Source organism: Colletes latitarsis, chromosome 2 (assembly GCF_051014445.1).
Source record: "Colletes latitarsis isolate SP2378_abdomen chromosome 2, iyColLati1, whole genome shotgun sequence".
In the NCBI taxonomy this organism is placed as follows: Eukaryota; Metazoa; Arthropoda; class Insecta; order Hymenoptera; family Colletidae; genus Colletes; species Colletes latitarsis.
This window is the reverse complement of record NC_135135.1, coordinates 25,206,631-25,231,841: the sequence shown is the minus strand read 5'-3', so window position 1 is coordinate 25,231,841 and position 25,211 is coordinate 25,206,631. Positions and strand designations below refer to the sequence as shown.

The following is a 25,211-nucleotide window of genomic DNA, read 5'->3' as shown; positions in this document are numbered from 1 at the left end:
GTTTAAACTGTTTTCATTTCTCGTTCTGTTTTTCACGCAGAAATATTTTAACGACTCTGTGCTCATCGGTTATTATCTTTTACAACTTTTTTCAGAGACAAAGAAGAATAAAAACTCAAGATTCCTTTGGACCTAGGACCTAGGACCTTTCTTCTGTGGTCGAAAGGGTTAAAAAGCAATTCTGCGAAGACGAAGGAGAAGGATCATTAACTCACCGCGATTACGTTCCTTCTGAGGCCATCTCTGTCGCGCTGCACCTGGCCAATCGTCGAGGGCTGTCCTCTGTAGACGCGTTGCTGTCTGTCGCTCTCGACTTCGGAGGCAGGCTCGTACTCTTCATCGTGATAATTCCTAGCCTGTTGCCTCTGACGAATCTGCTTTTCAGTGATCTGTGGCAGAGGGGGCGGCGTGGTCGTGACAGGCTGCCTCTGAACAGGTCGTTGCTGTTGCTGTTGCTGTTGCTGCTGAGGCTCGCGTCTCTGCTGCTGCTGATCGCGAATCTGTTGTCTGTGGTGCTGATGATGGTGCTGCTGTTGCTGCTGCTGTTGCTGTTGCTGTTCCTGCAGGCTCTCGATCTTCGCTGACCTGAAATATCAAATCAAATCGTGGTTGGTAATTTATTCTTGATTCTAATTACTCGTACGAACACTGTTTCTTATTATTTCTGGTGGATGGTTTTACTATTATGGGTAGTTCTAAATTTGATCTTCTTTGTTTTCTTAATCACTCGTTCCACCCTTTTTTTGTATTTCTCTGGAATAGAGAGGCAATAGTTTTTAATTTTAGAAAATTTTCTTCCTTGAATATTTCCATTTGTGGTACAGAGGAAGACTCTCGAGCGTTTAAATTGATTATATAAAGCTTGTGCAAGACCGGAGACTCTGAAACGTTTGGTATCAATTAATCCGCGCTTTTCAGACGTCAGGAACCGACGGTATTTCGCAAACGGGACAGATTGGATCGCGAATGAGAAAATTGCACGATCGAACGACGATGGAGGGATCTCTAATCGTTCGAGGGCTGTCAAAACGAATATTTGTTGCTTAAAGAGTGCATACACAATTTCCAACCAATTCCTAAGCAGTGCATTCTTCTGTCGATCCAATTTCCATCATTAATGAGTATTCAAATGGTACTCGAAAACTATAATTGATCAATTTCCAAAGAATTCCTAAGCAGTGCATCCATTTTTCTGTCGATCCAAGTTCCATCATTAGTGAGTATTCAAATGGTACTCGAAAACTATAATTGATCAATTTCCAAAGAATTCCTAAGCAGTGCATCCATTTTTCTGTCGATCCAAGTTCCATCAACGAGTACTTGAAAAGCAAATCCTTTGAATATTCGAGGAAAAGGCAGTTCGACTAGAAGGGTGATCTCTGATTGGAGTGTGTCGAACCAGTTTCGCCGAAACGCGTTCGCCACGAATGGCAAGGACGCCGACGCGGATGCGTCGAGACGAAGGGAACCGACGTCCGTTGGGAAACCGCTTCTTTTCCCCGATTAGTAGCGGCACAATACGTTAATGAGCGACCGGCGACCGCCAGTTGCTTAACATTTACTTGCACAAGGAGACCCAACGCTATCGTACTCTCTTTCGAGAAACGACCTACAGAGTGGGAGAGTTCATTGTAGACGAGCACTCCCGGTTATACAACAAATTCGTTTCCGCTTGATACTTTCGGCGAGCCGTTTACAAGCTGAGAATCGACGCGTAACTAGAATCGAGATCGATATCCACCCGGTCTTTCAAACTGTCGCAACGTTCGCGTAGAAACAAAAATGACTCGAAGAAAAGTCATACAAATATTAAATCGAATTAAAAACACATCTTTTGGCTCCGACATTCTCCAGTTCGAGTACTATGATAATGTTTTCTCTTGGGTCATTTCATCCTGGTTTAATCATTCATCCAGCAACTCAGGGTCTAAATCGACCCGGAATACATCTATTTAGTAATTCGAAAAAACAAGAGAAAAGTCATATAAAATTCATACAAATATTAAATAGAATTAAAGACACATTCCTCAGCTTCAACATTCTTTAGTTCGAGTACTATAATAATGTTTTCTCTTGGGTCATTTGATCCTGGCTTGATCATTCATCCAGCAACTCAGGGTCTAAATCGACCCGGAATACATCTATTTAATAATTCGAAAAAACAAGAGAAAAGTCATATAAAATTCATACAAATATTAAATCGAATTAAAGACACATTCCTCGGCTTCAACATTCTTCAGTTCGAGTACTATGATAATGTTTTCTCTTGGGTCATTTGATCCTGGTTTGATTATTCATCCAGCAACTCAGGGTCTAAATCGACCCGGAATACATCTATTTAATAATTCGAAAAAACAAGAGAAAAATCATATAAAATTCATACAAATATTAAATCGAATTAAAGACACATTCCTCGGCTTCAACATTCTTCATTTCTAGTACTATGATAATGTTTTCTCAGGGTCATTTGATCCTGGTTTGATCATTCATCCAGCAACTCAGGGTCTAAATCGACCCGGAATACATCTATTTAGTAATTCGAAAAAACAAGAGAAAAATCATATAAAATTCATACAAATATTAAATCGAATTAAAGACACATTCCTCGGCTTCAACATTCTTCAGTTCGAGTACTATAATAATGTTTTCTCTTGGATCATTTCATCCTGGTTTGATCATTCATCCAGCAACTCAGGGTCTAAATCGACCCGGAATACATCTATTTAATAATTCGAAAAAACAAGAGAAAAATCATATAAAATTCATACAAATATTAAATAGAATTAAAGACACATTCCTCGGCTTCAACATTCTTCAGTTCGAGTACTATAATAATGTTTTCTCTTGGATCATTTCATCCTGGTTTGATCATTCATCCAGCAACTCAGGGTCTAAATCGACCCGGAATACATCTATTTAGTAATTCGAAAAAACAAGAGAAAAATCATATAAAATTCATACAAATATTAAATAGAATTAAAGACACATTCCTCGGCTTCAACATTCTTCAGTTCGAGTACTATAATAATGTTTTCTCTTGGGTCATTTCATCTTGGCTTGATCATTCATCCAGCAACTCAGTGTCTAAATCGACCCGGAATACATCTATTTAGTAATTCGAAAAAACAAGAGAAAAATCATATAAAATTCATACAAATATTAAATCGAATTAAAGACACATTTCTCGGCTTCAACATTCTTCAATTCGAGTACTATAATAATGTTTTCTCTTGGGTCATTTGATCCTGGCTTGATCATTCATCCAGCAACTCAGGGTCTAAATCGACCCGGAATACATCTATTTAGTAATTCGAAAAAACAAGAGAAGAATCAACAACACTCTTGAGTTCAAGCATTATCACGACGAATAATCCATGCAGGGTCTAAATTGACCCAGTATACCTTCATCGAATAATTCGAACAAACAATAGAATTACTCGCTGCGTCAAATTTTAATTTACTTAGTTCACAATTGTCCGAGATCAAAGTTTTTTGGTCCGACAGTCGACTCGTTAAAAAGCGAGTTTCCAAGAAATTTATGAACAGCGTGGAAATCGAAGAACATGCTCTTTTTTGCGACACGATCTAACAGTTATTGAGAAACGCAGTGTCAGAAAAATTCTCGCGCGATCGAGCCAGCAACGAAAGGTTTCACCTTCGAGTTTATAACTGTGAATACCGGTCGATCGACGCCTAAGCGTTTATTGTTCGATCTTTGACGTCACTGCTACCATTTTCTCAAGGTTCGCGTGCTGCTGGATCGTTTGTACCGACGTTTTCGAGCGAAAGAAACGCTTCGATCCTCCGCTGTCTCGATCTCTCGATCGCTCAGTTTTCTTTTCTCCCCCCTCTCCCGCCTTTTTTCTTCGAGAAATTCGAACGCGGAGTCGAATATCGAAGGTTTCGTAATCGAGGCTCGAAATCTTGCGCAATCGACGGACGTCCGGGCGACACGGATCGATGGATCGCGAGACGTACGTACGTACGTTTCCTGAATAACTTTCGGTGGGTCGAAAAGAAAGCAGATCGCGATCGAGAACAGTTTTGCTCCGAATAATTACGATCGTTACGATGTCGAGGATTAAATCAGAAATCGGATCGATAAAAGTTTCTTCGGCGTTTCGAACCTGTAAATCGTAATTATGCAATTTGTCTGGAGCGTAATCGTGCTGTCTGAGTTAACATTCTCGAGTTTAAATATGTTCTTTTTGAAATCGGAGTCTGCAGGATGCAGTGGGACCAACTGGCCGCCATACTTGTTCAGTGAAACGGACGAAGCTTAGAACTGGAAGTATTTGAATAATTTGGTGTTAGAGTATTTTAGAGATGGTTTGACTCAAACTCAAGTATTTAAATATTATTTTATGTGTATGTTCAGCAATAATTATTGTACTCCATTTTTCTACGCCGTTGATCTTAGGAATCTCGTTTATAACATGTCAGTTTGTACTTTATTATATACTAAGGGGTTTCATAACTATTTATAGATAAATAAATTATTCGAAGGGTAGATACTATTTGAGTATCAATATTCGAATACTTGTCCAATGTTTGAGGAGTACTATAACTCTCGATATATTACGATAATGGAAGGATGTTGGGGTTCATCGATCTCCGTGTAATGGTTACAAACGACAAGTTCCAGCATCGAAAACTCACCTTTCTAGCAGCGGGTCTTCTTCCGTTTCCTTATTGGGGGATCCGCCTCCGGGGCAGCCCACGTTCCGCGGCCAATCGCACGTCTGCAATTCGTGGCTGCGAAAAGAAAAGCGACACGGTCTCCATTAGTATCGATATTGTTCTTCGTGGCTATTTTTAGCCAAAGCAATCGCGATTTGGAAACCATTTGCCTCCACGATTCACTCAAACACATCATCATATGCTTGATCTTTGAAGAAATTAATAAATAGAATGCCTGAAATTTGCAACAACAAACATTTTCCTTTTCCATCAACTTTAACACTTTGACTTTGGCTACGTCATCCATATATAACAGGACTTTTCACTGTATAGAGCTAAAACAATTCTCAAGTTGAAACGTCGAAGGAAACAAATTTGAATAGAATTTGGGAATTTGAACATTTGTGAATTTGACAAATCTTAATTGTGATTTTACAATGCCTCAACAGCTTCCAAACTCTTTAACACTATATCGTAGCATCCTCCATGCCATCTTGCGGTTCGCAAAGTTAAAAAATTTTATCGTTCGCCCATTCTGAGAAAAAAATTTGCCAAATCGCTGGTCCAGGGTGCAAGACACCCTAAAAAATTGTCAGGAGCTGGAAAGAACGACCGATTTCTTCGATTCTCGGACCGTGAACGGAAAATGAAGCGTCCGGGGAGACGTTCTGTTTCGTTGGTCACGCGGAAAAGAAAGTTTCAACGCCTTCGTCGGAGATCGAGGATCGGGTCTATCGTTGGGTGTCGTTCTCCGGAGGATTTTCGATGTAACTGAATTTAGAATCGCGTCCCAAGCTCGCGAGCATCCTTAATTGGACACGACGTTACCATCGGGTACCTTAGGCTACGCTGGCCGGTTTTACAACCAACTAGTTTGTGCACTGTCGTATCGGGAGAGGTGTGGCATGTTGATTTTTTCCGCCAGGGTTATGCGTGCTGGCTACGACCCCCTTTTACCGCGCAAATCCAGATCGAAAGTGCTCCAGGATCGTAATCGTGCCCCCCAGACCCCTTCACCCTGATCCAAACTCGACGTTACACCCTTAGTACTCCACCTAGATCATTTGATTCGGAGATTTCGAAAATAATAATCGTAATTTTTATTTGCAAGGGACTCAGATAAGTGATTAATAATGGAAGTTATAGTATTCTATCTTCTGTGAGTCGAACCAAAATCGTGCAATTTTCTAAGAGACCAAAGCTTTGATTCTAAATTTGTTTCGGTACTTATTTGTTTACAAATTCTCTTCGACGTCTTGACTCAAGAATTTTGTTTAAATTTCACAGTGAAAAGTCTATTTGAGAAAACATTTTCACCGACAGTTCAGACATTCGTAGCGGTTCGATTAAAATAGGTCAGCTTTACATACAATACATACAATTACACGGTTAACGTTTTTACTACTTCCGAATTCTAACGTCCAGGGTCGCCGGTAATTTACGATCGAAATTCAAATTTGCTACGTGGTAGATCTAATCGCGAGACCGTGTTCTACCGGGTCGTTCACCTTCCGGTCCCGTAAATCCCACGAAACGGTGGACATCCACGCTCGATCGTTAATTCGCGCTAGTAAACTGATTATTATTCCAGCTTTCGACGACCTTTTTCCTGTCGAACGCGGGGAAACAGGTTTCCACGATCGATTCTAACGCCTGGTTTCACTCTCGATAAAAAAAAATACTTAATCTAACATTTTGTCACGGTACAATTTATTTCTCTAACGTCGTCGAAATTCACGAGCTCTGTCAGATTTATTTTTCTCGACCTCCAAGGTTCGAGGGGAGTATTAATTCGCTTAGTTCCTCGATGAAAACGTCGCTGGGGAATTTCGAAGAGCGAAATAGAAATCTTCGCGGAATCTTGCGATACCACGGGCCCCTGGGAACAACGGAGATCCATTAAACTTGTCTATATTCGGACGACAATGCGTCGCGTTTCGCTTTCGATTCGACGCCCCCGGTATTATTTGCTCGCGTTTCGACCCAACGTGCTCCGTTGCTCCCATATTAGTCGATCGGTCCGGGAACGACGTGGATCGTTTCCACGATTCTGTTCGAAAAAGAAGCGTTAACGAGGTCGCGTGTGTCTTCTCGATCAATTATCTAATTATCCACGTAGACTGCTACGCGACAGTATTTACGATCGCGCAAGAACCCATTCTGTATGGCGACACTTGCTACACTCGACACCAGAGGGCTACGCTCTTCGCTTTCTCACAAGTACTCGATCGTCCACTTATTTCTAAATATATAAACTCCTCGACAACCCTGACAGACCCTACTATGATATTATACAATAAAAAGGACATTCAATGGATAGTTTTGGAGTGTAGACACAGACGAGATATACGAGTAAGTAGCCTTTACATGTAAAGTTTTTCCCACTTTACGGGGTTGAGGAATAAGTTATCGAACACTCTTAGATTTTGTAAATATTCTCCATGAAAATACGCGTTGTTTACCTTTGGAAACATTAAAATCCTCCAATCCGTTCAGGAGTTATGATGTTTTAAACAAACGCATGTAAACTTAAGAGAATCAGGGGTTCAGACATTCATGGTCAGACATTATACTTTCGGTAAGGAATTTTTTTCTCGAAAATGGTTAGGATTTCGGAGGTATGTTTATTGACCAAAAATGATTGTAACCGACCCTTGCAGCCAAAAATAATTTTTTCAGAATGATTTATCGATTTTTCTTAAAAATTTGTTTTTCATTTTTAATAAATTTATTCGACGCTGCACGGAAATGTTGTTTAATACTTTTTTGTAGCTATCCATGAGTTCTACTTCCCAAATAAATTTCAATGAAATACAGTAGTTACAATATGATTTCCAATTGTCTGAAAGCAAGGTTTCGATTTCGCTGGACAATATTTCGCTTTCGTCTGCCAGTGTTAACATTATTGAAGAATTTCGAGTATTGTACGCACCTGTACATCAAACCTCCGGTGCACGATTCGAGCAAAGCACCCCCGAAGACGCATACATAGTACTGCGTGCAGTCGCGTGGATGAGGGTAGTAACCGAACTCTTCGGGGCACTCGAACTCCAAGGCAGCTTCGTTTCTGCTCGCTCTGGCGCTCCTCGGGATGGTCCTCTGGCATTCTGCGTGACAGAGAAAACACAGACGGTACTTTTCACTGAAAGATAAACATCCATACGGTCGGGAGACATTTCGTCAGTCGCGTTAAATAACCATCGATTATGTCCTGTCGGCGGGAACGAGAGCGGTTCTCGCGTCGCGAATGGAGCGAAACCAGAATGCTCCGGGTACGGCGAAACGGGTCAAACGCGGAGCGAAAAAAGTAACCCAGACGGGGCGAGAAACGTTCTCGAGTGCCTCCGCAGGGCGCGTCGATACAATGTGAATTATGAACGGACAGCCTTCGGTTGTATCTGGTATCGGCATATGGATCGCCGTTCTGAAACGTGAGCGGCGAGCACGGAGCTGGACGATTGCGCAACCGGAGAACCGTGTAACCGGATTTTTGGTCGACCTTGCGTCGTCGGCGCGTACACAGAGCACGAGAAACTCGACCAGAGTCGGCGATTGCTCGCATAATCCGCGGTCTGGATCGCCAAAGCGACGACGCCTCGAGGGCACGAGCGGGAATCGAAAGACTGGCGCCAAATTTTTCGTAATCCCGAGACGACTTCGATTCATCGAATCAACTTCTACTTTCGGGAGCAATAGATGTGCACAAAATTGTATTCATTGAAATAGACGAGGTATCCCTGAGGCATAATTTGAAATAATTACTTTAAAGGGGGAGTTTCTTAACGCTCATATTTTTCGGGTTGTTAGTTAGTTTTTAGGTTATTTTTTAGGTTATGCCCCCCTCCCGAGGGTTATTTATAGGGTTATTTTACACCTTCTGAGACTGCAATTTTTGTACAATATTTTTCATATATGAAAACAAAATTGATATGAAGAACCCAGGGGGTACAATAATGGATGATGCAGTAACGACTGGTAGTTATTTTTTAGGTTATTTTGCACCTCCTGAGAGGATTTTTCCTATAAAGACAAAATTAATATACAGAAACCAGGGGGTGCAATAATGGATAATGCAGTAATGACTGGTAGTTATTTTTTCCTATAAAAACAAAGTTAATATAAAGAAACTAGGGGGTGCAATAAGGGAAATCAAGAAAGCACTTTCCTCTTTCGATAAACATAAAAGAAATTTACGAATTTGGATCGCTGAAAGAGTGTAATTTTGATTTAAATCGAGGGGAATTAATATAAAGAAACAAGAGGGATGCAATGAGGAAAATCTAGAAAGCACTTTCCTCTTTCGATAAACATAAAAGAAATTTACGAATTTGGATCGCTGAAAGAGTGTAATTTTGATTGAGATCGAGGGGAATTAATATAAAGAAACTAGAGGGATGCAATGAGGGAAATCTAGAAAGCACTCCCCCCTTTCGATAAACATAAAAGAAATTTATGAATTTGGATCGCTGAGAGAGTGTAATTTTGATTGAGATCGAGGGGAATTAATATAAAGAAACTAGAAGGATGCAATAAGGGAAATCTAGAAAGCACTTTCCTCTTTCGATAAACATAAAAGGAATTTACGAATTTGGATCGCTGAGAGAGTGTAATTTTGATTGAGATCGAGGGGAATTAATATAAAGAAACTAGAGGGATGCAATAAGGGAAATCTAGAAAGCACTTTCCTCTTTCGATAAACATAAAAGAAATTTACGAATTTGGATCGCTGAGAGAGTGTAATTTTGATTGAGATCGAGGGGAATTAATATAAAGAAACTAGAGGGATGCAATGGGGGAAATCTAGAAAGCACTCCCCCCTTTCGATAAACATAAAAGAAATTTACGAATTTGGATCGCTGAGAGAGTGTAATTTTGATTGAGATCGAGGGGAATTAATATAAAGAAACTAGAGGGATGCAATGAGGGAAATCTAGAAAGCACTTTCCTCTTTCGATAAACATAAAAGAAATTTATGAATTTGGATCGCTGAGAGAGTGTAATTTTGATTGAGATCGAGGGGAATTAATATAAAGAAACTAGAGGGATGCAATGAGGAAAATCTAGAAAGCACTTTCCTCTTTCGATAAACATAAAAGAAATTTATGAATTTGGATCGCTGAGAGAGTGTAATTTTGATTGAGATCGAGGGGAATTAATATAAAGAAACTAGAGGGTGCAATAAGGGAAATCTAGAAAGCACTCCCCCCTTTCGATAAACATAAAAGAAATTTACGAATTTGGATCGCTGAGTGAGTGTAGTTTTGATTGAGATCGAGGGGAATTAATATAAAGAAACTAGAGGGTGCAATAAGGGAAATCTAGAAAGCACTTTCCTCTTTCGATAAACATAAAAGAAATTTACGAATTTGGATCGCTGAGAGAGTGTAATTTTGATTTAAATCGAGGGGAATTAATATAAAGAAACTAGGGGGATGCAATAAGGGAAATCTAGAAAGCACTCCCCCCTTTCGATAAACATAAAAGAAATTTACGAATTTGGATCGCTGAGAGAATGTAATTTTGATTGAGATCGAGGGGAATTAATATAAAGAAACTAGGGGGATGCAATAAGGGAAATCTAGAAAGCACTTTCCCCTTTCGATAAACATAAAAGAAATTTACGAATTTGGATCGCTGAGAGAGTGTAATTTTGATTTAAATCGAGGGGAATTAATATAAAGAAACTAGAGGGATGCAATGAGGGAAATCTAGAAAGCACTTTCCTCTTTCGATAAACATAAAAGAAATTTACGAATTTGGATCGTTGAGAGAGTGTAATTTTGATTTAAATCGAGGGGAATTAATATAAAGAAACTAGAGGGATGCAATAAGGGAAATCTAGAAAGCACTTTCCTCTTTCGATAAACATAAAAGAAATTTACGAATTTGAATCGCTGAGAGAGTGTAATTTTGATCGAGATCGAGGGGGAATGAATAATATTTGCAGCATCGTTTGCAAAACGCGGGAACGGAGACGCGTTGCGTGGCGTTTGGAGCGTATTGCGGCGTCTGGCCGCTTCGTTACGCGGTAAATAGCACGGTATCGTTGAAAACGGTTTCTGCGTGCCGGCATTGTTTCGCCCGGCAGCGGATTCGATTATCCCACTAAAGCTCTTTCTGGCACAGAGTCGGTATCGTGGGACCGCGGACGCCGCGCCAGCGAACGACGAATTGATTTGTTGGAAACGTGACTTGCGCCATTCTTGGGCCGCACTTTCGACGTGAGAATATGTCTATACAATATAACGCCATTCCTTCGCCATCCCCGGCGAGCTGGCCCGTTTATATGTAAATCATTTTTCCGCCTCGATACCCGGTTTGCGTAACCGCGCTCCACTTTCGAGGACACTTCCGAAAATTGGTCAGTTTTCAAATTAATATGCAGGCCTCTGTCGTAAATAATTTGTATTTATTTTTTTTTTTTGGTAGTCTGTACGGGTTAGATTCCATCGAGGCTAGAGCTCGAGTGAAAATTATCTCGATAAAAAGATGGAAACTGGACCCTCGAAGCTCGATGTTCGTTTCGATCGCTTATTAGTTCATTATGTTAAAATTCCCAGGGGTTAAACGACATGAAGCACGGCGTTTGAGCATTTCTGGGTCACAGTTTTTGTGCTCGTGGAACTGAAAGGCGCAGTGAAATCATGGAAGTCGGACCACGCGTTCCTTTGGGTTCCCATAAGCGGCCAGGGAACAACGGGGCGATTGCGTAATTGTCATTAGCGCGTCTGACGCGACCAGTAATGAAATGTAGCATGCCCATGGGAGCTCTGGTACCGTTCGAATAATCAAATTGCAATTTGCATCGTCGAGAGCAGAAAATTCCTGGGTCCATTTTGACCCGAATCTAAATCATCAGTTACATGTTATATGTTATTGTTATTTGGCGAAGCTTGAAACTTTACGATCCTAGAATAGACAGTTTTTAAGTGCTAACCCTTTGCACTCCAAATTATATTTCAATTTTGTAACCAGCAGCTCCCAACATAAAATAAAGCAATTTGAACAAGTTGAGGAACAAACAAATTCAATTAAATATCTGTTTTATTTACACTATTTTAGTATTTTGTAATTTTTAAGTGTACGATATCTCTTTGGTTTGGACTTGAAAAAGGAGCTCCTGAGTCACACTCGACGTAGGAGTGCAAAGGGTTAAAATGGTCCTGTGGGTATAGAAATCGTTAACTATTTGAATCACCCGAGTTATTCGAGCACAGAAACGTTGCAGTGGCGTGGGTGGAACGACGGCTAGAATTGGTCAACAGCGAGTAAGTGGAAATTGTCTCGACTTCGGTGGGAAGGAACGGTTTAAGCGGGAACGCGTAGACGAGGCTGATCGCCAGGAATGCGACTAATTAGATCAAGACCGGTTGATTGAGGGATCGATATCGAGCTCTTTCGAAACACCGAATCACCCTTGTCTCTTAGGGGCAATCGCAACAAAGAGTTGTTCTCTATACGCGATTGCAGTCGCTGTTTCAACACTCCTCGCATTAGGTCTGTCGACCCTGAAACGCGTCGTTAAGCACACCGGGAGTATTTCTAATACAGAGACGGGCGAAATTCCTATCCGGATACGTTTCACGCAAAAATTTACACGATTGCCTTTATTCGAATAAAATTCTGATATCTGCATTCTGAGAGACGTTTAGAAACGAGGGTAGCTATCATAATCATGATTAATCACTAGAAATGGGAGCTTTGCAGAGGGTTGTATCAACCCTTAAATACAATAATTCGTAACCTACATTATTTCTTATACAGGGTGTTTGGCCACCCCTGGGAAAAATTTCAACGGTAGATTCTAGAGGCCAAAATAAGACGAAAATTAAGAATACTAATTTGTTGATTGAGGCTTCGTTAAAAAGTTATTGTATGTTTGCATAGTAAGTGTAGCCTGTAATTTCTTGAAAATTAAAATTTTCCATCTATTAATCCCATATAAAATTCCGTGCAAACTTTTCTAGCAATATTACCACAGGTTGTAATTCAATTAGAAGTATTTTTTTACTCGTATATGTTTTTAAACATCGAACTCGTTGTGTATTGTATTTTCGTACGTATTCTATGTGTTTTGATTTCGCGAAAACAATTAGAATTCCTTAATTTCCGACACAACAGTGCGTTAGATTTTCGCGAACCGTGCACGAAGTCATGCGGCAAGGGTTCGACGTACGTTGGAGATTTTCTTTTCCCGGCAGCGCAAAAACTGGTGACCTGGTTTATTACCGCGACGGTACTTTCTATTACCGATCCAACGTGTTTAGAACGAACAGCCCCCGCGTAAGTATGCACATCGTGGAAGCCACGCCGATTCCAACAACACGATTCGTGGATCAGGCATTATTATTCTCGCCGAGACGTCGAATGACAAATCAATATTTTCCAAAGTTGGACGATGCAAAGGGGAAAGGGGGACACTTGTAATTATAATTTAAGCGTTTCTTTATATAATTGATACCTTAAAAATTTGGTAATTGTTGCAATTTTTCTTTGTCATTCTAAATTCTGTTCTAAATGTTGGCCTCGATCGAACCTGTACGTTCACGTTTGACACATCGTTCGGTTTCAATTATTCGTACGACGGAAAAACGCAACAATTCAAGAAATTGCAAATCCCCAGCGCCAACATTGCGTTGACGTTTCGTAATGTGGCTGCAGAAATTCCATCAAGGATTACTGTCACCGATCATTATTGTACGCGATGGCGCGAATGGACTATAGGACCATTTTTCCAGGGATGATTTTAAACGTAAAATAAGGTGGAAATTAACCCTTCGACGTGAGTTTATATTTGGGGGAAAAAGAATTCAATAATGTCGAAATATAATCTTATCAAGGTATAGAGAATTTCGTTATATATAGATACGTAGAAAAGCCACTCGATTCGTTGTTTTTGATTTTCTTCTTATTTTGGCTTGCACGATCGTTCAACTGAAAAATTGCCCACCCATGGTTAAGCATCCTGTATAGCAATCATGCGTCGATGCGGATGTCGTCGACTCGAGAACTCATCCAGTGACATTGAAAGTAGCTATGGCACGCAAACCGCCTCGAGACATCTTGTGTTAAGCAGTGACGCTCAAGAAGGCTCTGCGCGATTCGAAAGACGCCATTTAATGCCAAAAATTTCTATGAAACGTCGCATTTAATTTTTATATTCGCATTTCGAGGCTTGATTAAATTTTTAATGAAATATATCTCTGGGTAGCGATGGTTAAAATATTTTTCTGATATATTTAAGAAGAAATGATTTTTAAAACAAGTCGAATTATACATAAGTCGAATTTTGTTAAAATTAAGCGAGTTAACCGATCATTCGTTGGCTACAATATCGTGTTGGAGCTACAATGGCGCCTGTGGATGGAACGATGAGATCAGGCTTCAAACATGCAGATGGAAATGTGACCTCGGAATCCCGAAGGGGATATTCAGGGTTAACGATTATTTGTGGAAAGGCGGATGAAAGTTCGAAAGATCGGGGAATCTGGAAAATAGAATCGACAGTATCGCTTTTTAATATTGATAAAATCAAATTCTTCGATGCAACAAGAATAGAAGCAAACAAATCAGAATGTCTGTTCTTAAAATAAAAGTTTACTCAATAAGATCGAGACAGTTCCTATAATTAATTCTTCCGCTCATTAAAAGGCTATCGATCACGGTATCTCCGAACGATCGAAACCCCGCGCTAATTTAAATGTTAATAGAGATTCAAATTGCAAACAGGCGGATACGGATATCGCTCGATTGCTCAAGTGCGCGTTAAATAGGTCTTTTTACGTGCTTTATCGCCGTAGTAAATTTGTTTAATTTTCGTCCGGTGGCCTTGAGAGAATATGGAGTGCAAGGACCGACAGAAGCGAGCAATTAGACCAAACATACTGGTACCGTTCTCCGGGACGACCTTCCGTGAGGCCGTTCGCGACCCTGGGACCGCAACAAGGTCGGCGTCCTCGACCAGAAGGCGATCCTAAAATTCTTTTCGCCGGCGCTGACCTCCGCGCGTTCGTTTCGGAACGGGACTCCAGGTCGATGGCTTCTTTTCGAGACGAGTCGATCGACGAGTTCGATAAACAATCGCATCGTCACCGTGAAACGACCGAATTAAGGTAGCCGTCCGAATAATCGAACATGCCCCAATATTTGAATTTCGTTTTTTTAACATCGAGAAAACAGGTCCAGCTCGACTGTCACCGCCCATAATCGATTCTAGGCACGATCTTTGTCTCCAGGTATTTTTAGAGCCTACGACATTCAAAACACATTATCTCGAGAGTGCTCATTATTGAAATGGCTTCCAACATCGTTTGCTCTTCAATTTCATTTACTTCCTGAGCTAGGAAGACTATACAATTTTTTTTTTAATAGAAGAATATTAGTTACTATATAATATTGAAATATTCGCGAGGACTTTTCCAGCGTGAGTCGATTGAATAATTATGACATCGACGAGCGCGTAGGCGCGTCGTCTTTTTCATCGAAGGAGCCTGCAACCGCGTTGTAGGGAAACACAATTTGCTTTCAGAACGTCGACGGAGGATCGTACATCATCCTCGAGCGATCCTTCGAGCTGCCAGTTAATAAATTATGGTTTCGGGACAGTCTATTTCTACGTTGAATGAAAATGAAGTTTGGAACGATCGACTCGAGGGACTTGATTTATAGTCCACGTCGCGCCAGTCAAATACCACTAATATCTGAATTTCTTGGTCGAGAATAGCAAAAACGAATGTTGATAAATGGTGTCCCCTTTCGTACAATTCTTAGTATATTTGCAATTTGCAATTTCTTACAATCGACTCGTGGGTTCAATTAGAAATTTTAGAATTTACTCGATAAAATGGTTGGTTCGAATTAATGCATTTTGGGGGGTTCTCTGTTTCTTCTACATAACTTGAAGTAACTAACTGAAATCGACTATTTAAACGTTTCTTTTATGTCTTAAAAATTTTACAATCAATTTGTTAAAATGTTTGCTTGGGATTATTGCATTTGGAAGTGATTTTCTGTTCGTTGGGGCTGACCTAGAGGGGAAAATGAAGTTCCTTGACCGCGATGGTCGTTCTCCCAACGCGTAATCGATTTCGTAGTCGCGGATCCTCGCCCATTTCTCGAACGATAATGGACTTCTCGGCTGACATTTGCTCCGCTATCGCTTCAACTGCAACGCGATGGAGCGTCACGGCACCGATGACGAGAGAGAAGTTCGAGAGGCGTTCTAGAAAGGCGAATAACGCGCGTCCCGCGAATGCAAACGCGGTGAATTAAATGTCAAACGAAACGCGATCCCACCTGCGGCACGCGTCGCCTATTTTTCGATAGCGAAAATTCTTTCCACGCCTCTTCAACCCCCTCCAAACAAACATATGCAGTATATTAAAAAATTTTAATACCTTTTCAATCCGAGATAACAATTACTTTATTCGATACTCAACGCAGAAGATTTCTGTAGGCATTTGAAACGCGAGGAAAAAATTTTAATCCATATTCCAAGGATTTTTAACCCTTTACCCTAACCAAGGCACGAAAAAGTTTTCCGCAGACAGCTTGTGCTTGCGTCAAAATCGACCGTAGTCAAAGGGTTACTTTCCTTTCTCGTCGATCAAGTTTAACAAACTATTGTTGATAAATAGTTGACTGTGCATTGGCCAATATTGAAGCAGTTTTTATCGCTGCTCCGCGGATAGTAACGATCATCGTCATCGAGAAGGATCGAGAGTAAATGGCAAAATGCGTTCGTTGAAATAGTCGGGGCGTTTCAGGCGCGTGGCCGCCGAGGCATGCACCCTCGTGGAAAAAATCTCGATAACAGAGAGTAATCGAGGAGTGGCGCGAGCCGCCATTGTGATGAAAAATTACAAAACTCGTCAAACGGCCGCGACGACCAAGATTTCGCAAGAGCCTGCGGTTTTTGGCGGAGCCTTTTTGCCAGAGAGATACTCGTTGAATTTTCACACGAAACGAGCAGCGGATGGCAGGTAAAGTTACACCATTCGGGGTTATTGAATGTTGCGGAAATGTGAGAACTGTATCGCCCTGGCAGAGAGAACGAACCCACCTACAGAATCTGGTTCTCCGATTTTTAATCGAGCATTTGGTGGCAAATTGCTGCCCCCTTTATTCCAGTTTTTATTCGGAATTTTAATGAAACATTTTCTATCCATTAGGGGCAAGGCAGTAGAATGTTTATTTTTTTATTTTGTGTGGAATTTAGTAAAGGAAGTCTAAGAATTATTCCCCCTTCAACAATTGTTATTTAAAGGAGTAAGATAGTCCTTGATAATCGATTTTAATCGTGCATTTGGTGGAAAGTTGCTACCCCCTTTATCATACGTTTTCTATCCATTAGGGGTGAGGCAGTAGAATGTTTATTTTTTTATTTTGCATAGAATTGAATAAAGGAAGTTTAAGAATAATTCTCTCCATTCAAGAATTCTTATTTAAAAGAGGATAGTCCTTGATAATCGATTTTTAATCGAGTATTTGGTGGCACATTACTACCCCCTTTATTTAAGGGCCCTCTTATTCAATAATTCCTGAATTTGAGCAATCATCACATCTTCTATCCATTAGGGGTGAGGCAGTAGAATGTTTATTTTTTTATTTTGTGTGGAATTTAGTAAAGGAAGTCTAAGAATTATTCCCCCTTCAACAATTGTTATTTAAAGGAGTAAGATAGTCCTTGATAATCGATTTCTAATCGTGCATTTGGTGGAAAGTTGCTACCCCCTTTATCATACGTTTTCTATCCATTAGGGGCAAGGTAGTAGAATGTTTATTTTTTTATTTTGCATAGAATTGAATAAAGGAAGTTTAAGAATAATTCTCTCCGTTCAAGAATTCTTATTTAAAAGAGGATAGTCCTTGATAATCGATTTTTAATCGAGTATTTGGTGGCACATTACTACCCCCTTTATTTAAGGGCCCTCTTATTCAATAATTCCTGAATTTTAACAATCATCACATTTTCTATCCATTAGGGGTGAGGCAGTAGAATGTTTATTTTTTTATTTTGTGTGGAATTTAGTAAAGGAAGTCTAAGAATTATTCCTCCTTCAACAATTGTTATTTAAAGGTGTAAGATAGTCCTTGATAATCGATTTTTAATCGAGCATTTGGTGGAAAGTTGCTACCCCCTTCATCATACGTTTTCTATCCATTAGGGGCAAGGTAGTAGAATGTTTATTTTTTTATTTTGCATAGAATTGAATAAAGGAAGTTTAAGAATAATTCTCCCCGTTCAAGAATTCTTATTTAAAAGAGGATAGTCCTTGATAATCGATTTTTAATCGAGTATTTGGTGGCACATTGCTACCCCCTTTATTTAAGGGCTCTCTTATTCAATAATTCCTGAATTTTAACAATCATCACATTTTCTATCCATTAGGGGCAAGGCAGTAGAATGTTTATTTTTTTATTTTGTGTGAAATTTAGTAAAGGAAGTCTAAGAATTATTCCCCCTTCAACAATTGTTATTTAAAGGAGTAAGATAGTCCTTGATAATCGATTTCTAATCGAGCATTTGGTGGCAAGTTGCTACCCCCTTTATCATACGTTTTCTATCCATTAGGGGCAAGGTAGTAGAATGTTTATTTTTTTATTTTGCATAGAATTGAATAAAGGAAGTTTAAGAATAATTCTCTCCGTTCAAGAATTCTTATTTAAAAGAGGATAGTCCTTGATAATCGATTTTTAATCGAGTATTTGGTGGCACATTACTACCCCCTTTATTTAAGGGCCCTCTTATTCAATAATTCCTGAATTTTAACAATCATCACATTTTCTATCCATTAGGAGTGAGGCAGTAGAATGTTTATTTGTTGATTTTGTGTGGAATTTAGTAAAGGAAGTCTAAGAATTATTCCCCCTTCAACAATTGTTATTTAAAGGAGTAAGATAGTCCTTGATAATCGATTTTTAATCGAGTATTTGGTGGCACATTGCTACCCCCTTTATTTAAGGGCCCTCTTATTCAATAATTCCTGAATTTTAACAATCATCACATTTTCTATCCATTAGGGGTGAGGCAGTAGAATGTTTATTTGTTGATTTTGCATAGAATTAAATAAAGGAAGTCTAAGAATTATTCTCCCCGTTCAAGAATTCTTATTTAAAAGAGGATAATCGAGTGAAGCGGGATTCCATAAAAACGAAAGTGAAAATGATCCTTGAAAATCGTAGGCTGAGAGGTGAAAAATGTTAGCCAGGATCGAAAAGGCCAACTGGCTGGTTCTAGTTCTGTTCCGTAAACGTAACCGGGATAATCAGGGGACCCGTGTAACAAGGTGTAGCACTTTGAGCCCGCCGTTCGTTCCCATCAATCAACGTCCATTGTTTCCGTTCGAGATTCCTCGATCGCGCGCGGTCGATGCAGCGCAAATCGCGTTCGCGATGCTGATTTATCCGTAACAGGACCGAGGAAAGGATAAATCGGTCGACCCGAGGATTCAATGTTACCGTCGAGTCGAACAAAGGCTGTCGACGGTCGATCTTTTTGCAGGAACGTCGAACCACAAAATCTGTAACGTTTCGCGTGGGCTCGATTTTTCAGGGATCGTTTATGAAATCTTTTCGATCGGTTCTGTCGAAACCAAAGGTTCGCTTTTAGGTCGTGTTCGAAGCTACGCCTCGCCTTTGCGCAACATTGTCTCGTTAGATACGTTCACTTTCTTAATTTGCGTAATAAAGAGATCGCAGTAATAACATCGTTAACGGGGAAAAATCGAGCAACACGATCATTTCTACAAAGTAAATCGACTGTAATTAAATTCCAATTGCACGGCAATTATCGCGGGATAGCCGTGTGATCATTAAAAGGTATCATTACGAGGTAATTACGACGTAATTTGTGGGAGTAATTGTGGCAAATGTAATCAGATTACGTTTTGCTCGAAACTATACTTTCGGAAACTATTATTTTTTCTAATCGATGCATCATCGAATTAACTTATTTCTTCCTGGAAGAAGAATATAATTGAAGAAACAGGATCGTTCAATTAAATTGAACGCTTGGTACTAGGAGATTAGTATTGCTAATTCTTATCACGACCAGCAACAAATGCACACGTAATTTAACAATCCCGGCGCGTAACGACCTACCTGGGACTCGTGCACAGGTGTTCGCGTGCAATTAACACCGGGCAGGTTGTAATTTGCGTAACCAGCACTACGTTCCAGGCGTTCAAACATAATTTGGAAACGATAAAATCATCGTCGACGCAAAACCAACGCTTAAACGACCCTAAACACGCGTCGTAAATCGCTCGATCCCCCCAAAGTCGGTCCAGTTCGCGGAACACTGGTTAGTATCGGAAGCAGAACGCTTCTGGGTTTGAATATTACCGTAAATTCGTTGCCCTAACAACTGAAAACCGTGTACGGTGCAAATAACGAACTCGATTTACTGTAAATCGCGCGATTGTCCCTTTTAAGGCGACGATTACAATTTTTATTCCTCGTCGAAGCTCCCAGTCACCCAGCACGACTCTGGAACCTTTCCAGCCTAATTAGCTATCGAATGTGATTTTTCCCCGGATAACTGAAACGTCGAGAACAGGGAAACGTTGCAAGATAGACGATCTAAACGATCCAAAGGAACTGGTGGTCGCAGCTGGAGCTCGTAAACATTGTGGCAACAAATTAATGACATCTTTCGCGTGGCAGGGTACGCCTGGAAAATCATACGTTCCTTGGATCACGCTCGATCACGCAACATGTCCGTGCAACTCGATCGGAGGCCTTCGAAATATAAAACCCCGGGAAACGTTCACCGTCGTCGGCTTTCTTGCGAATTCATCGGTCCGAGCCTCCGCCATCTTGCATTTACTACTCGAATAATTCGATGTTTTAATATTAAAATGTTTCTATTCTTGGCTGAAACCGCTAACTTGCAATCTACGATGAATTTTCTCGATCGGGAACAAGCTTAAACCAGACAGAGGCGCAGAAAGCAATCGCAAGAACGCGAACGCATATTAATAGAAACGGAACAGAAGTTAACACGCGAGAATCAGTGATCGTTAATTAGCCTACTGCTTAAATTGCAATGTGTATAAACCACATGGCCTAGAACATCGCTGTTCCACGATTTTGCTCGTACTCCGTTCCAGTCATTAACGAGTTTCTTGGTTCACCTTGTTTACTTTAATCTTGATATTTAGTTCTCTTGCAACTGCATCTAATTTTACAGACGTTACAATCTCCAACACTAGATTTACGGACATTGATCGCACATATTTTTATTGATACCTTTCATGTTCACGATTACCTTAAAATACGAGTTTTCTTTCAATTAGAATATATGAGCCGTTTATTTTGAAAGTCCATTTATGTTCGAATAGAGATATTGAAGGGGTTGCGTTGGATTAAATTTAAAAATATGGGTAACAAATGACACAGTAATCCCAATTAGCATAATTAACATTATTTAAGAAATAATATGTTTTTGATGGCTATGATTGGACTTGCGCCACTTTCAAAATAAACTTTATCATCGCTTCATTAACCAGCAAATTTTCGTGTTACAAAATCTTAATGATTTTAAGTATATTAGTAACAAGTTGCTTCGGATTGAAACGATCATGTAAAAATGTAACTATTAAGGTAGCTAACTCGACTTACGCCATTTTCAAAATAAACGGCTCATATATTCATGTCATTGCATCAATCGAATTCACCAGAAGTTGTTAAAAAATAATATTTACGCGTTCTGTAATTTTATATATGGGATCTGACATCCGTCAAATTGACGGTTTCCGTAAATCTAGCGTTAATACGCTATTCGAGCAAGAAGAACGCGAATATCGAGTTCTATCATCGTTTCGTCGACGAAGCAAGCCGCGAAACAAGATAACGTTCGAAGCAGTGTTTCAAATAACGTTATTCCAGAAGTGCTCTCAGACACGAACGGCAGAAAATCGTTTCCGAGTTCGCTTTCAACGGTGCACCAGTTATCCGAGATGACCAGATCGCGATCTCGTTCGGAAGAAAATACGATATCCGAGCTCGTACGTTGTTGCAGTAACGTTAGAGGACCAAAAAGTAGACTTGGAAAGATTCGCGGCCGCCGCAAACCGCACGCGAAGTTCACGAAACAGGAAATGGCTCTTCGCGTCGTCGCTGCACTCGTAAATCAGAGCAAATCAGAGTTCCACGAACCCCATTTCAGCCACGAAACAGCAATATACAATCTGGAACGCACGCCTTTAGAAAACGATCGAAAAAGTCCGAAATTACAGAGTTCAGATTTTTACTTTAATCTCGAATATATTTATTTTAAATTTCAATTAAATTTCTCCCGACGTCTCCTGGGCGTCTCGATAATTTCACCTTTTGAAATTTCAGCGACTCCGTAACGCTCGAATCCTGGAATTTCTCCACAAAACTGCATTTCATTTCAATCTAATTATCTCCAGGATCGCGTACTTCCGGTGAAATAAATGAATAAGAAATTTCCGAGTTAGCTGAATAGCTGAAAAGTTACTGCGAAGGCTAAACGGAAAATTCGTAAACACAGGTTGTTCTGATATTTAGCTTTGACGCTAGAGCTACCGGAAGTGGTTGAAAATAATTTGTAATTTCCGAAAATTCACCGTAGTTTTCTACAAGGGGACGAATAAACATTTGTTTCTATTGCATTATACATTTTACGAAGTATCTATCGTTTTAATTTCGTTGGTACAAATAAATACATAATTGTTGGTAGTTCAAGCGTTAAAAAATTCGAGCTACGTTACGATGAAAATATGGTTCCAAGGGTCGGAAGCGTTGGTTTGTTGTGTGTTATAAATTGTTAGGCGGGTTATGTTAAATAGATCGTTTGTTCGCGTCCCGCGGACCGTAGTTGGGGAAACGTTTCTGTAAATATGTGATCGTTTTCTAAGGCGTTACACAGTGGAAGTCTGCAGAGCGAAAGAACTCCGGAGGCCTAGGAAGGAACGACTCGAACGAACCTAAGAGAAGTGAAAGTCATGCGAATGGCAAACCGGAGGGAAGGAGATAGACCGAGAAAGAGGAGGGAGAGAGAAGTATCGTGATAAAAGAGCCTGGCGAGTGAATGAGTGAAAGTGAGCTGGAATACCGAAGCAGGGCTTTAAAACTGGAACACCGCTTGCATAATATCGGCCAGTTTAAACAGTTTAAGGCGCGTGTCCACCCTACAGGCGAACATATTGCACGGAAAATTAAATACTCGACAACCTCCATTATACGCTGTAACAAGGAGGAAAATCTTTCTCGAGGCAATCTCGCGTTTCGACCGAAACAACCAACTCGGTACCCTCGAAAAGTAAATAGAATCCACTGTTTTTTATACGAAACGAAATCGTGGTAACGGAGCACTTGTTTCCATATTATTCGTTTTATATTTGGGAAATAAACGAACATTGCAAAAATCTCTGTTATTTGATACATATAATTTATAATCGAGCTTCAAAATTTTTATTTGTATGGATTGGATCAGAAGAATCGTATGTTAAATGATTATGGGACTCAATGTTCGATTTGATCGAAACAACCAACTTGGTACCCTCGAAAATTAAATAGAATCCACTATTCTTTACGCGAGACGAAATCGTAGTAACGAATTCGAAAAAAATTCTCCACTTTAGAGAAAAAAATTCGAGAAGGTGTGAAATTATTCGACAAAATTTAAAAATTTCAAATCGTTCTAAAAAAATTATTTCTAAGTTCTGGGGTCAAATACAACCATTTTTGGTGAATACATATACTCCCGAAATCCTATCCACTTTCGAGAAAAAAATTGGGTTATGTGCTGAAATTTTTGGGCGAAAAAAAAATTTTCCAAATCGTTCTAAAAAAATTATTTTCGGTTGCAAGGGTCAAATGAATAAAAATAAAATAAAATCGTTCTATCGAGGGAATTTTTAGATAATAAAATAATTTTTAAATATGCAGGAATAGAAGGTGTGAAGAGACACGTAAAAGTCAAAGAAACCTACAAAACGATTTTCTTAAGGGCGTACGAATCTGGTTCAGCTAATAGATTCAGTTTATTCTTCCCCCGGGGGGAATAGCGTTATAATTCAGTAATTTGTAGCGCGTTGAAAGTAATAACGAATCCGCGCCAGGAAACGGCCGACACGAATTTGATGTATGGACTCCGTTGATTGTAAATCGGCCGAAGCAAGACGTCTGTGCTCGGAATCGTTTCCCTGATAGACGTACGCCAGAAAGGGAACATTTCAGAGAATACTCGAACGCTTCCCTGACACGCCGGGCTCCTTTAAAAACTAAACGACGAACGTCTGGCAGACCAATCAGTGTCAGAACCGTTAATCTCGCGGGGAGAATCCTGAATCGTCGAAGCAAACGATGGCACATCGGTGCACCGAGGAATGGCGGACGCGTGACAGCGTGGACAGTTTAGTTAAACGAACTCCTTTATACCTGTCGTTTGAGATACTTAACGAACACGAGTTTTCCTCGGAGAGTTACTCGTTTCTATCGATTATTCGTCAGAAGATTCGCCAGAAACCTATTCCTCGATCCTCGATGACGAGTCAGAGCAAATGCGTGGGAAGGAATGATTAGCGATAATTTGGGAAGTTTCTTATTATATTTTCGAGAACCTGTCGATATAAATTTTCGTACGATTGCAGAACTCGTAGATTTGTCAGCAATTTACGTCGAGTTTGATTAATGGACTCGAATTGTGTGTATCGAGGAAGAGAAAGAATTGCATTTTAATGTGTCAACAATGTGTTTCGATAAGAATATGTGCATTGCGTCGATTCTTTGAAAGGTGCTTCTTTGTTGGAGGTTTCACGAAGCGTATAGTAATTAATACTGTGATTTAAATATAAAATTGATGAGAAGGAAAGTTTATTGGTTAGGCACGCGTAGAAAATCTGTGGAGTGACGTAGATCTCAGCAGTGTATTTACGAATCCGTAACTCTAGACAGCGCAGCTCGAGGATTTATTGTATCCCTCTGTTGCAACAATCCCAAATCACGTCCGCGCGAACACGAGAATGCAGTAACGCGATATCGTAAGCAAACTCGAGTCACGTTAACGCCAAATAAACTCGGAATCACGAGATTGCGAGATCTATATCCTTGCACTTTAATTAGTTTTAATGCACGCGTTAAATTAAACCTAACTAGCCTTTTCAAACGGTTCGCCACGAACATACCGCCCAGAGACGGTATAACGAAAACCACTTTCATTTATTTTCTGTTAGTATTATCGTAACGTGAAATGAATAAAATTCATCCATCTTTATTTGCAATTTCGGATTTCTGGTTATTCGACTAGCATTGTAATATTTCTATGGCTTGCAACGAGGAACCAAAGACGATTAGGCGATGTTATTGATAATTGAAACGTTCCAACTCGTAATTTTTATCTAATAATGTAATATCATTGCAATATCGAATGATTGTGAAGTAGATATATCCTGAAATGAGCTTCGAAACAAAAATATAAATACTAATAAAGTATTTAAACAATTACGAATCCATTTAAAACGTTACAACTCGTAGTTTTGATCTAATAATGTAATATCATT

General features: G+C 39.9%; 1 protein-coding gene across 3 annotated transcripts in view; it reads right to left on the bottom strand.

The window, feature by feature from the left end:
* Cda5 (Chitin deacetylase-like 5) overlaps positions 1-25,211 on the bottom strand; it is an 89,408-nt gene that overhangs the window by 21,501 nt on the left and 42,696 nt on the right. For all 3 annotated transcript variants that reach the window (XR_013080436.1, XM_076774703.1, XM_076774697.1), the window contains exons 2-4: positions 7,613-7,787; positions 4,660-4,755; positions 216-585 (exon numbers count right to left, since the gene is read on the bottom strand). Coding sequence is in view for 2 of the 3 variants with exons in the window: in XM_076774703.1 (XP_076630818.1) it covers positions 216-585; positions 4,660-4,755; positions 7,613-7,787 (641 nt within the window). In the remaining variant the exon portion in view is untranslated. The remainder of the gene's footprint in view (positions 1-215; positions 586-4,659; positions 4,756-7,612; positions 7,788-25,211) is intronic.